This window comes from Lontra canadensis, unplaced genomic scaffold, assembly GCF_010015895.1.
Source record: "Lontra canadensis isolate GAN:19392208 unplaced genomic scaffold, GSC_riverotter_1.0 scaffold18, whole genome shotgun sequence".
NCBI classification, from domain to species: domain Eukaryota; kingdom Metazoa; phylum Chordata; class Mammalia; order Carnivora; family Mustelidae; genus Lontra; species Lontra canadensis.
Window position 1 is genome coordinate 22,078,979 of NW_022631012.1, and position 15,813 is coordinate 22,094,791.

Sequence of the window (15,813 nt, forward strand, 5' to 3'; positions counted from 1 at the left end):
TCAATACTAAAATAGGAGAGGTTCCTCCAGGGAGCAGGACAGGTGGGTCTGCCTGGGATGGGGCTCCTGGGTAGGGAGTGGGGGTGGCCGGAGGGGGCTGTGAGGAGAGATTCCAGGATAGGTTGGGGCCAGAGTGTACACAAGTTTGAGTGCCGAGAATTTGGACTTTTTCAGGCCAGACTGCTTCCCCAGAGAAAACCAGACTCCGTTTTCTTTAGGTAGGGACAGAGCAGCAGAAGCTCCTGGAAAACAGCTGAGACCAGGCCTGCCTGACCCGGGAGGAGAGTGATGCGGAGTGTGACTCTGGAGTGGACAGACTTTTCCTGTGCACTGGAGGGACAGGGGCGATGAATGCAAGCAGGTGATCCTGATACCGATGTTGGGAGCGGGAGGAGAGCCCCGGGAAGCGCGGGGCAGGGCGGCCGGGCTGAGAGCGGGGAAGCAGGCCTTCACCCGGGGCTGGGCTGTGACTCACGCAAGAGCTGGTCGGGTCATTGTCTCTGCCGCGCTCAGTCTATCGTCCTTTGTTTTTATCTTTATTTTCCCGAACATTCAGGAGAACTCGTGCGTCGCGGGTTAGGTCGAGCTCGGAGCTACAACAGAAAGAGCAGCGGGGAGGGCGCGCGAACCCGGTCTCCGACCCGCGCTGAGGCGCTGCCTCACGCTGACTGCGGCCACCCGGCCGGGCCTCCGCGTCCTCAGGTCCGACGGAGGCGCTAGAACCCGCGGAGGCGAAGGCTCGCCCCGGCCCTGGGTGCTAGAACAGGCGCGCGTCCCCGCGCGAGAGCGGCCCGCGGCAGCCGGCAACGCGGCGGCGGCGCGTGGGACGGAGCGTGCGGGGTGCGCGGGGGCCGGCGTGACGCCCGCAGCGGTCCCGGACCGCGCGCGAGGCTGTCCTGCTCCCCGCGAGCCGCCCCTGCAGGACCGGGAGCCCCGGGAGGTCGGGGAGTTTGGTGTTTGGGTCCCGGCGCCGCGTCCCTCCGGGGGGAGAGGCCGGGGCGCGGGAGGCGGGAAGCTCCGGGCACGTAAGTCCCGGGGTGGTCTCCGCGGCGGCTCCCGGAGCAAGCGGGCGTGTGTCCCCGGCGCCCCAGCGCCCGCGGCCCGCCGTCCGGCTCGGGGAGTGGGCGGGTCGCGACCCGTGAAGTCCCGGGACTCTGGCTCTGACGCACAGGAAAGCCTCCCGTGGGAGGGACATGCAAATGCCGCCGCGACCATGGCGTCAGCGGCTCCATCCCGGGGACGGTGAGGGCGACTCCGACTCGGGGCCGGACGCCGACGGGACGGCCGCGGAGCCAGGTAAGGGGCGGCCCCCGCCTGGCGTCGCTTCCCGGGCCGCGGGCCGGACGCGCTGTGCGGGCCGCGGGGCTGCGCCGGGACGGTCGCTGCGCCCTGGGTCGCTGCGCCCGGCGGGTCCTCCGCGGCCCCGAGGGCACGAGGTCACGGACGCCCCGGCGCAGGCGGCGCTCAGCCCCCGGATCCGCGGCGGGAGGGACGCCGGTGGCGATGCGGACGCGTGTCCCCGGGAAGGGACCCCCGCGTCTCAGGCGGCTCCTGGGAGCCGCGGGCCGGGCAGCGGACGGGGCGCCTGGGTCCGGAGAAACCCGGGGCTGGGGTGGCCGGTGGCTGCGGCTTGGATGAGGAGGAGGGACACTGAGGGCACGTCCTCTCCTGTGCAAGTCACAGAGCCCGCGTGGCCCTGTCAGCTCCCAGACGGCAGGACGAAATGCCCCTTTACCTAGGCCGGACGTTCAACGACGACAGGCAGGCACCCGGTGTCCGAAGACACGCGCTGTCGTCTTCCTGTGGTGGGAGAAGTGGCCCCGGAGGGCGGGCCCGTAGAGCGCAAGGAAGGGAGAGAAAGGAATAAAGGCCTTTCTAGAGGCTTCATCAGAGAGGAGGGCCCTGGGCCGCACCCCTTACCCTTCCCGTCTTCAGCTTCAAGTTCCGCTCTCTGGGAGGTGGACCCAGGTCCTGGGAGTAATGAACCGAGCTCTGGGACAGGTTCCGTCCAGTTACTTCTCAGTGGGAAAATAGATTTTCATCCGAATCACAGCAAGGATTTAAGAAAAATAGCGATAATGATTGTAATGGTGTTTTCAGCTCATGTGCTCTCACCCTTGTGGAGAACCAAGTGGGCAGGGATACAGCAGGACAATGTCATGGTAGCATGGGAGCAAATGGTCCAATTCTGTGTGATCTACAGGTACAGGCAGATACCCATGTAGACAGGTGGATATAGATATCCAGCATCTGCAAAGACAGCTGTGTCTGGTTTCGGGAGACCTCAGATGGGTCCTTAGGAGCGATGCATCTTGGGTACGAGTCATTTTGCTTACTTGTCCCTCGGATTTTTTCTCATTTTTAAAGTTGGAGTAAAACTAACTCTCCACCTGCCCTACGCACAGCCACATCAGAATTGCCACTCATTTAACAAGCACTTGCTGAGAGAGACACAAAATGCCGAGAATGCGGCGTGTACAGGTCTTCAAGATATAAAGTGAAATGAAAATAAAACTTACCTATAAGACAGGCTGAGGTATTATGGTGATTCATCATGTAAAAGTTAGATAAAAGTCCTTTTATCTAAAACTGCTGATAAAACTATCAGAACTTTGACTTTGGAAAAGGTAAAATACTCTAACTTCAAGATGTTGTATTCATCTCCCTGAGTTCGGAAATGTCTAAAGCTTCTGACTGGAGAGAGAAGGATAAGGTGGGGAAACACATACTTTTGTTTTTTTTGTGAGTGCCTCTGCCAAACACGTACCTAGTGTGGTTTCCTCCTCAGTTAACCTGAGGGTTCAACCACTGTCAGTCACACACCAGAGACTAATTAAAAGTTGACCTTAAAAGCTCTGCCCAGTCATAGTGGATCATCACATGGAGAAACATGAATATGTATGGATTCAGAGAGATTTCAAGCTGAAAGAATTAGAGCCCACAGAAATGCATACATGAAACTCTTCATAAAACTAAGACCAAATTTGACTGGAGGTCTAGGAATATAAGTATGACTCGGGAAGCCAGGCAACTCTGAAACAGAGAAAAAATGATGGGCAGTTGGATGGATGAGGTGCTCCTCACACAGAAATTCTACTGTGGGTCTGAGAAGGCACAGTTTGCCTTCAGGTTGCTCAAAGTCAAGAGTGCAGAGGGAACAAGGGGTAAGGAGTTTGTTGAGAACAGAGATTCGCGCGACAGATTGGAGGTGTTGGGGGGATGAACGCTTTCTGGAGAAAGTTCTGGAGTTCCTGTTAGAGCAAAGCAGGACATGCTTTGGGGATAGAGAACTTTTTTCCCCTTGATTAGTTATGACTTAGGAAAAAGCTGAGGATGCTTTATCTTTGGATTGAAAACATCTTCTCTTTACTGTTTTCTTATATAAGGTGACTATAAAAGAAATTTTTTTTTAGTTATTTAACTAATGGACAACACTGTCTTTGTTGGAAACCTAAGGAAGGGGTGCCTGGGTGGCTTAGTCAGTCAAGCATCTGCCTCAGGCTCAGATCATGATCCCAGGTTCCACATCTGGCTCCTTGCTCAGTGGGGAGTCTGGTTCTCCCTCTCCCTCTGCCTCTCCCCTGCTTGTGCTCACTCTTGCCCTGTCTCTGTCTCTCTCTCTCTCTCTCTCCCTCCTTCCCTCACTCTCTGTCAAAAAAATAAAATCTTTCAAAAAAAAATATATGGAAGAAAAACATGTACCACCGTTATTAACATTATTTTAAAACTCTAATTCTACCTCTTCATTTATAGCATGTCTCAGTGGAATCAAGTCCAACAATTAGAAATCAAATTTTTGGAGCAAGTAGATCAATTCTATGATGACAACTTTCCTATGGAAATTCGACATCTGTTGGCTCAATGGATTGAAAATCAAGACTGGTAGGATCAAACATTATTGTATTTTCCCTAGAGGTTGATGTACAAATGCTTTATGCTCTCTCTTTGTGAATTCATTCTTTCATCTGCTTTTGACTCCGGAGATGCGTTCTTTCAGATAAAGAATTTTCTTCAAGCATTTGGAAAACTTCCTCAAAGGAAGAGAATCATTGTTCTTTCTGGTTTCATCTGTTGTAGATGAAAACTAAATGCTTCTAGGGCCTTGGTTTTTTGGTAAGCTCAAATCCCAGTAATTTCTAAATATTAAAAAGCCCATGAGGTACCTGTGTGGCTCAGTGGGTTAAGCCTCTGCCTTCAGCTCAGGTCATGATCTCAGGGTCCTGGGATCAAGCCCCACATTGGGCTCTCTGCTCAGCAGGGAGCCTGCTTCCCCCTCTTTCTCTGCCTGCCTCTCTGCCTATTTGTGATCTCTGTCAAATAAATAAATACAATCTTAAAAAAGCCACAAAATGAACCTATGGTTTATCTCAATTTTCAATTTATAGTCTCAATGTAAATATTTTTTCTTACTATGTTTTAAAACCATTCTTTAAAGCTCTGTTTATCTTGTACAATTATTTTTTTGGTTTTGAGTGGTCCTCTCTCTTACTGTGATAAAATATACATAACATAACATTTACCATTTTAACCATTTGTTATAAACTGTGTACAATTTGGGGGCATCATGCACATTTCCCTTGCCGCACAACCATCACCACCGTCTGTCTCCAGAACTGTTTCACCTCCTCAAACTGAAACTCTGCCCTCATTAGCCAAGAGCTCTTCACTCTCTCTACCCCAGGCCTGGCAACCCCCCTCCTCTTTTCTTTCTCTCTGCCTGTGACTTTTTAAGGCCGAATGATATTCTATTATAGATGTGCCACATTTTGTTTATTCATCTGCGGATGAGCGTTGGGATCGTTCCTACCTTGTGGCTATTGTGAATAAAGCTGATATGAACGCTGATGTACAAATATCCGTTCAAGGTCTTGCCTTTAATTCTTTCGAGGATCTACCCAGAAGGGGAATTGCTGTGCGTAATTTTCTGCTTATATTTTGAAAAATCTCCATCCTGTTTTCTGCAGTGACTGTGGAAGGGGGTCCCAGTCTCTCCACAACCTCACCAACACTTGTCGTGTAGGGTTTTCAGTAAAAGCCATTTGAAGGGGTATGAAGTGGTAGCTCACATTTTGACTTGCATTTCCCCGATGATCAGTGATGTTGAGTCTACTTTGATGTGTACAATTTAATTTGTAAAAGCCTTTAAATACTTGTCACTGTGGAATAGATCGATCTCTTTTAAAATTTGTATGGTAAAATAGTAGACATTTTACCAAGTTGTTTCCTGCTGTGCAATAACACTTTTGTTTTTTAGGGAGGCGGCTTCCAACAATGAAACCATGGCAACAATTCTTCTTCAAAACTTGCTAATACAACTGGATGAACAGTTAGGTCGCGTTTCCAAAGAGAAAAACCTGCTCTTGATACACAATCTGAAAAGAATTAGGAAAGTTCTTCAGGTGAGAATACATTCTATTTTTTCAAAAATGTTTTGATTTATGTGTCTTAAACTCAGCTAAAAAATCAGATATGTACCCTTATATTATTTTCAGTTCAGATTTAAGAGGGAAAATGTGAATTCTCTTAACATTTTATGCTCTATTTTATCTTATTAATTCATGTTTGTTTTTCATGAAATTTTGAACCAAAATACACTGTACATGGGAGGAATGGGAGGACGTGTGTGATTTTCTTGTGACCGTTGACTAGTTGTGTTCAAATCTGACAATGCTGGAACAAGGATTTCAAAGATTATATGTTCACGGCTCGTCCTCTCTTGCCTTCCTCTCTCGAGTAACAACTTAGTTGGTATTGCCCCATCTTAGATGGAGGCCTCACTGTTGTATGTATCCTTCCGGATTTGGCTCACCTCTTACCTCCTCCAAAAGATTCCTTGGTACTCTCTGGCCCCTAGCTCTAGGTCTCCAGCCTCTAGCTCCCCAGAAGTTTGCCCAGGCAAAGCTCTTCCGTCTGCGGTCTGTGTTCTCGCAACATCTGTAACACATCTGTACCGCGGCACTTAGTATAGCCTTTATGGGTAGAATTTCTATGTGTTTGTCTTCTCCCCCAAACTGGGGACTTTAATATTCAGCTTTGAATTCCCAGCGCCCACCACAAGACTGGATATGTAGCAGAGTGTAATATTCATTGATTACAGGGATGTATGAATGAATGGGAGTGAAACAAGGATCTAGAGAATTAAGGGCAGGCTAATACTGAGTTAAACTCAGAGGCACTAACATACATAATGAAGTCCGAACGTGAATTGCTGTGTTATTTCCTGAGTGTCTATCCAATGTATTAGACAACACGGAAAGTGCATGTGCCATCTCTCAGGGAGGCATTCTTAAAACCCCAAAGTTATAATGAACACATTTTTAGAAAATTTTACCTAGACTATCATAGAAGTGTGCTGGAAGTTACTAGCATTTGTGGGAGGGAAATATATGTTGTTTTTCCTACTGTATGAATTGCACTGAGCTGTCTTTGCCCTTGTAATCCCCTACAGATTTGCAAAACACGTGGCCCAGGTAGGAGAATAGCTTGTTGCCAACAAAACAGGATTTTTCACAGCATAAAGCAAGCAGTCTCTTACAGAGATAAGACATTTAACCTTGGCTTCATTAGCTTAGGGCTCCGATCAATAAACTTAAAACAACGGTGGGCTATTGTTCCTCACAGGTCAAATGTAAGTAAGTCCCTGCCTGTTTGAGGGCCCATGACCGAGAATGGTTGTTACAGTTTTACCTGGTTGAAAAAGAATAAAAATAAAATAAATAAGTTTGTGACATGAAAATTCCACGAAATTCAAATTTTTGTATTTTAGCGGAATGCAGCCCCGCCCCTTCATTTACATATTGACTCAGGCTGCTTTTGTGCTTCGGTGGCCGAGATTGGCCCCCAAAGCCTAAAATAAAAACGTGTGTATGTGTATTGTGTGTGTGTTTGTGTGTGTGTGTGTGTGTGTTGTGTATTGTGTGTGTGTGTGTGTGTGTGTATTGTGTATTGTGTGTGTGTGCGTATCAGTCATAGTTATTGGCCTAGAAGCAAAGGTCCTAAGGTCACTTGGCTGGAGGGACACAGATGAGTAAAATGAATGACGCATGGTATCTGGAAATTCTGAAGTTTAAAATTCTCAAAATGTGACCTTGGGCAATCACTTAATCTTTCTCAATGTCACATCTTTTCGTGTAAGTGGGAATGAACCTTATTTATTTTTTGGGATTCTGAGGAAGGCTGGAGTTTTTATTCTGGCAAAAAAAAAAAAAAAAGTAGGCTTCCAATAAATGGTTTTTGTTGTTGATGGGTAAAAGAACAGGATTTTCTTAGGTGAAATCAAGGGTAAACTTATAGCCCATTTTGGTTGGGGGGGGTTGGAGATAAGATTTTGAGGGAGTTCAAGAACCTGCATTCACATTTTGGCTCAAGCAAAAGCTCTTCTGTGTTTGTCACTGGCCCTCCAGCATCTTACCTCTGTAGACCCTTCCCAACAAACTGCCCCAAGCTCCTCGACATCCTTGCCCCAGAAGAATAGACCTCCTAGTCCCAAACTACCAAACTCACTCTTCAAAGGCTCTGAGCCTGCCTCCATGGCTAAGGATGTAATGCCATCCCTCTCACGCCAGCCCAGCTCCCAGTCTTTCCTGGAGGACCTGTGGATGTCCCAGTGGCTCAAGGAAATCTTCATCCTCCTTCACGGGGCGTGGATCGCAAGATAACCAGCATCTCCTTTGTGCTGGATATATCTAAGCAGGTCACAAGCTCTTTGAAGTGAAAGCCTGACCTCCTTTTTTGACCTCCCTACACCCTCGGATACCCACTGTGGTTCTCCTGCAAACGAGGAACTCAAAAAACAGTTTGGTTGCTTAAGATATTTTGAACTGACCAAAGAGTTGCTCTTTCCTTCATTTTATAAGCTATATTTCTCGGGTGTTTGTATTAATTCAGAATACAATAAAAAATAGTAATAGAGAACATTGTCAACTATGGTTGTAGACCTAAACAAACCTGCATTTTATGTTTCTTTTTAATATATCATATTCCCACTCTTGTTTATTTTGTTTTTTTTAATGTCTTTTTGATAAAACAGTATCTCCCGCTTCCCCAAGAATTAAAAGAAAAAAAAACCTCCTATCAAAAGACCGTTGACACTGTGCTTGTCCGGTTTGAACGTTTCCATCCTCTGAGATTTTAAATGCAATCCATGTTAACTATTATAGCACAAAAGAGCAAACAATAAAGTTCCAGGGGAATTAAACCAGTGTAAAGCAGATTTGTTTTAGTTCTTTACAAAGCAGCTGAGGTCTTCAGTTTCAACATCCAGTTGAACACTGATGTCCAGCTCACCTTTGCCCTTTTAAGAGGAGGCAGGGTCAGGTCAAGGCCAGGAACAAGGACTGAATCCTGACTCTTGGAAGCACTTGCCGTGCAGCCCAGGGCAAGATGTGTACACTCTCTTGCCTCAGTTTCCTCAGCAGTGGGAGGAGAATCACACTCGTATATTACCCCAGGGGTGTTAGAAGCATTAAAAAATTCTAAAGAATGTGGTAAGCTTAGGATTTACTAAAAAGAAACACCTGCCCCAGATACTGCAAGAATGCTATGCCTTATTCTTGGGCTTTTTTTTCTTTTTTAAACCAATAGACTCTTTTTCTTTCTTTTTTTTTTTTTTTTTATTATTTTTTTTTTTTTTTTTTTTTTAAAGAGAGAGAGAGACACAGAGAGGGAGGAAACACAAGTAGGGGGAGTGGGAGAGGGAGAAGCAGGCTTCCTGCCGAGCAGGGAGCCCGATGTGGGGCTCGTTCCCAGGATCCTGGGATCATGACCTGAGCTGAAGGCAGATGCTTACCAACTGAGCCACCCAGGCGCCCCTAAACCAATAGACTATTTTTTTAGAGCAGTTTTGGATTTATAGAAAAGTTGAGCAAAGGTACAGAAAGTTTCCTTATACTCCCACTCTACCTGCCTCTCCCCAGTGTCCCCTATTAGAAACATCTTGCATTACTGTAGTACATCTGTTACAATTGATGAACTTGTTGTGATTCATTATTATTAACTTATTACATGAAGGCTTTCTCTTGGTGCTGTCCACTTATATGGGTTTTGACAAATGCATGATGTCATATATCCACCATTTCAGGTTTACTGCCCTAAAATCTCCTCTGCTCTACTAGTTCATCCTTTCCTTCCTTACCCCAAACTCCTGGCAACCACTAATCTTTTTAGTTTTTCTCTATTCTGCTTTTTCCAGACTGTCATATAGTTGGAACCATACAGTCTAGAGACTTTTCAGATTGGCTTTTTTCACTTAATAATATGCTTTTAAGCATGTCTCTTTGTAACTTGAAAGCTCATTTCTTATTATCACTGAACAATATTCTCCTGTATGTATGTACTATAGTTTGTTGATCCATTTTTAGCAATTATGAATAAAACTGATATTAACATTCATGGGCAGATTTTTGGATGGGCATGAGTTTTCAACCCATTTGGGTAAATACGTAGGAGCTTGATTGCTAGATCTTTGTTCTTGGGCTTTCTATCACAAGACTCCTCCTTATTCATCTTCCTCACTGTATCTTTCCCTGCTGAGGCTGCTGTAAATACAATTGATTAAGTAGATTTGAAATAAGAGACATTTACTTCTCACAGTTCTGGAGGTAAGGAAGTTCAAGGTGCTGGCAGATTCGGTGTCTGATTCAGCTTTCTGGTTCAGAGACAGCTGTCTTTTCACAGGACCTCAGGTTGGCACAGTGGGGAGGGAACTCTCTAGGTTATCTTCTATAAAGATGCTAATCCCATTCATGAGGGCTCTACCCTTATGACCTAATCACCTCCCAGAGGTTTCACATCCTAATAGCATCACACTAGGGGTTAGGACTTCAACATATGAATTAAGGAGACACAAATATGCAGTTTATAAGAAGTTTCTTCTTTCTCCCTCAGAATGACATTTAAAAAATTAAAATGGGGGCACCTGGGTGGCTCAGCTGGTTAAGCGTCTGACTCTTGATTTTGGCTCAGGTCATGAGCTCAGGGTCATGGGCTTGAGTCCTGTGTTGTGGAGTCTGCTTAAAATTTTCTCTCTTCTCTCTCTGTTCCTCCCTCCCCGTGTATGTATGTGGGCACTCTCTCTAAAAAAAAAAATAATAATAGTAAAATGGCACATATTCATAATAAAAAATTAAAGTAATACAGAAAAAAAGGCATAGACCATATGAGATAATCCAAAATCTACTGCCTACATATAACAACATTAATATTTGGTGAGTGCCATTCCAGATATCTATACATACATATGCAAATGGAAGACTGGCTGTTGACACTTCGTACCCAGTGGTTACCAGAATCTTAGAGTCTCCTGTGCCCCCTCTCCAACTCCACTCTGCTTTCTTCCCATCCAGAGTAACCACGAATCTAATTTTTGCATTTATCCATCTCTTCGTTTTTGTTATAGTTTTACCACATATGTGGGTATCCTTAGTAAACACAGTGTATACATTTGCAAGTTACTGAATCTTACATAAATGGGATCAAAGTATATTTATTCTTGATAATTTTCTTTCTTCACTTAATCTTGTTCCTAATATTGATCTGGGTTGATGTGTACAGCTGCAGTTTATTCATTTTCATTGCTACATAGTATTCCATTGTGTGACGATATCGTGACTTATCCATTGTACTGTCAATGTGCATGTGGGTTACTTCTAGTATTCATTCACTATTTGAAACAATGTTGGACTGATGTTGGACTGAATGTTCTTGTGTGTGCTGCGTGGTACATGAAACATGCATGAAATTATCTAGGATCAATTATCTAGGAGTAGAATTGCTGAATCATGGAGTATGTACATCTCTACTTGTGCTAGGTAATGCCAAGATTGTTTTCCAGAATGGTGATACCAGTTTACACTCTCCTATTTGGGTAAGAGCCCTGGCTCCATATCTTTGTACATACTTGTAGTGGTCATATATCACATACCAATCTGGGGGTGTATCTGTCTTACTTCTTCAGTTTAATTTTTTCTTCTTTTTCTAACTACTTTATTCAAGTGCTTTATTTATTTTGAGCCTTTCTCTTTTTTTCTTATAAATGAATTTATATACTTTTGAGAGTACTTAATGTACTTTAATATGTAGTCTTTTTACTGTTCATTTTGAAATAGTCCATAATTTCAGTATTGACTTATAATTTCTAGATAAATTTAAAAATTGTTCAAACAAAAATGCATAGAAATGCTAGATAAAATAGAACAGACTTAATATTTAGTCTTTTTACTGTTCATTTTGAAATAGTCCATAATTTCAGTATTGACTTATAATTTCTAGATAAATTTAAAAACTGTTCAAACAAAAATGCATAGAAATGCTAGGTAAAATGAAACAGACTTTTAATTGCATAGGTAAGCTCATCACATTAGAAGAAATTATAGAATCACAAAAATTTTTTTAACTGCAAGTAGGAGCTGCACTGGGGACTGTCATACATTCTTGGATTCTAGAAATATAGATCTCAAGCATGAAGGACACCAGAAGGAAAGAAAAGATCCAAAAAGTAACAAGAGAGAACAAATTTATTACCTACACAGAAATGAGAGGCAAACAAAGCCAAATTTAAAACAGAAACAAGAAAAGAGTAGAATAAATTTCTTCACAGAGCTGGCATAAAATATCCCTCAACTTAAAATTCTATACCCAGCTAAACTATTATGCAAAATTGAAAATTCACCACATAGATGCTACTGAAGGAAATTGAACACAGATGTTATGCATGCATGGTAAAATTTCAAAAGTACCACTACAAGTGAAAATAGAGTGCAGAAGAAATTAAAAGAATAAAAAAAAATTAGAATCTGTAAAAAAAAGTTGAAAGCATAAAATGAGGTATCAGAAAAAAGTCCAAATAATGTCTCCTAAGTGGACAAAACTCAACCGTTATTAGACAAGTTGCGGATTGCATCTAAAATATGAAATAACAAGACATGATGAGATCAAAGAGGTGTGTGAGAGCTGTCTTGTAGAGAAGCTCGGGGAAGCCTTGGTAAGGAACCCAAATCTTATTCTGAGTGTAACGGAAGCCATTGACAGGTTTGAGCAGGGGTATAGCATCAACTTCTCTCTGATTTAAAAAGCTCACTCCAGGGGCACCTGGGTGGCTCAGTGGGTTGGGCCTCTGCTTTCGGTTCGGGTCATGATCCTGGGGTCCTGGAATCAAGCCCCGCATTGGGCGCTCTGCTTGGCAGGGAGCCTGCTTCTCCCTCTCTCTCTGCCTGCCTCTCTGCCTACTTCTGCCTACTTGTGATTTCTCTGTCTGTCAAATAAATAAATATTTACTATGTCGAGGGGAGTATGGATGCAAGACAATGTTGGTGAACCAAATTTTAAAAAAACAATTTAAAATATCCTTCTTCAATCCACTTACTGGTTTTCATCTTGAAATTTGTGGTGTGGTTTTCTTTTGTTACCATTTTCCAAGTGGTAAATGAATTCATCTATTCATTTTCATACTTTCTGTGTCACTTTGTGCTGGGCTTGTCTTTTATAAATATTACATAACAATCTTATTATTCGGTCAGCAAATATTGACTAAGTCCTTGCTTTGTTACTGGTCACATTTTAAGCACTAGTGATGTTATTGGAGGAAGTCATGAAGCTTAGAGTCTAAACAATTCACACCTCCTATGTTCTGGTTTTTAACTTAGAGGAACTTCTGTGGCCATTCCTCAAAAACTAGTGTTTGGGAAGTAAGGGGAAGCAGGCATCAGCAAGCTTGTCTGATAATAGAAAAAAATTCTCCATCAATTAGAAGGCTGTGTTCAGGGTTTTGGCGTTAACTCTGTGGTTAACAATCCCACAGCCCACGAGGCATTTTTCACTGACCAGGGTAACTATTCTGTTAATAAGTGTTTTAGGCCCCGCGGGTGAGGGGGCGCTTGCAAGTGTAGCCACATCTCACAAGTTCTGCTCTCTGCTTCGCCATGGCCTCCTTCTCAAAGGGTTTCTCGTTTGGGTTTGCCTGAGCAAAAATATGGGCTAGAGCTGAAAGCTCCTCGAAAGTTGAGAGGATGGTGAGTTCCTTCTCATCCGGGCTGCAAAAATCCTGTAGTTTGCCCCGAGTATCAGGTGAAGTGAGATTTTTGACATGACAAGGTAGAGGATTAGAAAAATTTTTGCAGTACGAAGAGAGGGGGAAAAAAAAAGGCTTTAACTGCTGATCTGCTCTGAATTTGCCAGATCTTACCTTCTCACTCCTGCTACTTTCTCAGTTCACTCCTCTTCCTTCCCTTCTGTATACCACATGTAAAGAGACATGAAGGGGTGACCTCAACCTCTGACCTGAAAACAACCCGGTGTCACCAGTTGGTGTTAACTCTGAAAGAGCTGAGTGGAGGGTTCAACTATGCACGTCATCTGCTGCCCATGGCGGGAGCCAGTTTGGCATTCACTCACCATTCTTTCCCCAAGCCCCCTGCACACACACCCCAGCTCTGTTTTCATCTGAGCTAATGACCACGTGCCAGTGTCACAATGCTTCTATCTCAGAAACTTGGAGACCTGCAGATTGTGCTGTTGAAGATGGAGAGGGAATTATTTGTTGAGGTTTTGTTGGTTATGGAAGTTGGAATAGACAACAGAAGGTGGACGGTGTGCATCACCACCCCTTGTCCCATGCGCTTGACACTAAAATGGAATCCAGCATGATCAACCCAAGATCCCACCCACCGAAAGTCGATTCATGAATCCTTTTGTGTGTGTTCCTCCAAGCCTTTCTCTTCTCTTATCCAAGGCTGCCCGGATTGGTCTCCTTCCTTACCGTCTTCTCTACCAGTTTATTACTTGAGTCCATAGTGATTCATCCTTTCTCTGAATTCTGCTTCTCTTTGAAGTGTATTCCAGAGCTTCTTTACGTAATAATGACTTTGTGTCTAGTGCACATATGGTTTTTTTTTTTTTTAATTCTGAATGACAATTTGGGTTTTTGAGAGTGAGGTTCATGTAATTTGCTTTGGGGTACACTGTATCTGGTCCATAGATGTTTGTTGACTGAATATTGGCTTCGTCCTATGAATTTTAACATCAGGCTCTATTGATTGCTGAACATACAAGGTGAGGAGGGTATAGATGTTCAAAAAGCTTGCAATTTAAGGTGGGGACAAAAGTACAAATAAATATTTATAATGCAGTGGGGTAAGCACCATGAGAGGAGTATCTGCAATCATAATTGGCCAAGTTGGGAACATTTAAGCTGTTTCTAGAAGGATGATTCAGGACTGTGAAGAGAAGTGAAGGGAAGAAAGGGAATCATATATGGAGAAGGAAAAAAAACCCCGCGTAGGAACATGAGAGAATGCTTATTTTCAAACTAGCTAGGCATTCAAAGCATTAAGAGGACGTTATATGAGAGTCTTGAGAGCCATGCTGAGCTTTTTGGACTTCTGCAATGGGGAGCAATCCAAGCAATCCAATATATACTATATACATGCTAAAATGTGGTATATGTGGATATGTTTCAGTGAAAACATATCCAGAGCTAGTTTTCTGTCTAGGACGACCTGCCCCTTATCTAATATAGTCAAAGAAATATTAGACAATTCTCCTAATGTTGAAAGTATTTCTTTTCTCATATATATATATTTCCTTTCCTCAAATCATTTGAATTTAGAGAACTGAGCCAGAGACTGAAAACATTTTATTTTTCTTAACACACAAACTAGCTGTCATGTGCCAAAGGTAAACAAAAGCTAAAGTGTTTGGATGATGAGAGGTCAAGTCCAACGTTTGGTTTGGGAAACTGGAAGTCCACATAATCATCCATGTCTAGGAGCTGCCTGGGAACTCCATGTGGCTTGTGACTCCACTGGCCTGATGGACGATAGCAGAAGTTGAGAGAGGAGCTGCCAACAGAGCAAGCAGCCGCGACCAGGAAGGAAAATGGATTCCTACAGCCTGTAGTGTAATGACTAACCATGCCACTGGGAAAGTGGTGGGGACACAGATGTTAGCTGAGAAAGAGGATATCAGGATGTCTTGAGTCACATGTTGACTTTTATTATCCTGTGGTTTGCTGGGAGTGTCATGGTGGTTGTGAAGAAAAAATTGGGCAGATATTCATTTTAAAAGTAGGAGAATTGTGTCATTCTGCCAACAGGTTTTGTGTTTTTGGGTTTTTTTTTTTTTTAAGTTTTCTATTTTAGTTCGTTGTCCCTATCACATGAAGATGAATGCCCACAGGAAAGCCGTCTCTTCTAGTCTAAATCCATTGCGATCTGGAAGCTTTCCAAAAAGATACTAAACCAAAACCAAGACAGTTCATAAAACTTGTTATTGCAAACATTTGCTTTTTGAAACACTTTTACGTACATTCTGCGGAAGATGGTGTAATAAACAAAAGCATGCAGATTGGGACAAAACAAATCCACTTGCAGCAGTTAGACACCAATTATCAGCTTGAAACAAATTCATGTTTGTATTTTAAGTTGTGGTTTGAGTAATGATCAAGTAGATATCTGAACTTAGTAGATAACTCATTTTAGTTCATAGACATTGAGTGATTGCCTTTAACTGATCCAAGCCACCTTATAAGCATCCATTTTAACTTACCAATGAGATGTTCATAATTGGAAAAGAAGTTGGTTTTCACACTAACCACCACACACTGTCCAGGCTTCCATTACTACCTTTTCCAGAGATGACTGAAAGGCAAAAGATTTGCCCAAATGATACCTATCTCTCCCTCTATTTTTTTTCCCAAAAATGAGGATCCAGAGCCAAGTACTGGCACAGGGTTGGTCTTCAGCACTCTCTTACCATAATCTTCTGGTTGGCTACTTTCAGCGAGAACATAGATCTTACTCTCAGCTGCTGAGTGGGCTC

At 43.5% G+C, this 15,813-nt stretch overlaps 1 protein-coding gene across 1 annotated transcript in view; it reads left to right on the forward strand.

Annotated features, from left to right (window-relative positions):
- The first annotated feature begins 1,211 nt into the window (after positions 1 to 1,211).
- The window catches only part of STAT4 (signal transducer and activator of transcription 4), a 96,117-nt gene continuing 81,515 nt past the window's right edge, over positions 1,212 to 15,813 (forward strand). The window contains exons 1-4 of the mRNA XM_032860207.1: positions 1,212 to 1,296; positions 2,204 to 2,316; positions 3,754 to 3,882; positions 5,255 to 5,399. Of these exons, the coding sequence (XP_032716098.1) occupies positions 2,306 to 2,316; positions 3,754 to 3,882; positions 5,255 to 5,399 (285 nt within the window). The 5' untranslated portion in view covers positions 1,212 to 1,296; positions 2,204 to 2,305. The remainder of the gene's footprint in view (positions 1,297 to 2,203; positions 2,317 to 3,753; positions 3,883 to 5,254; positions 5,400 to 15,813) is intronic.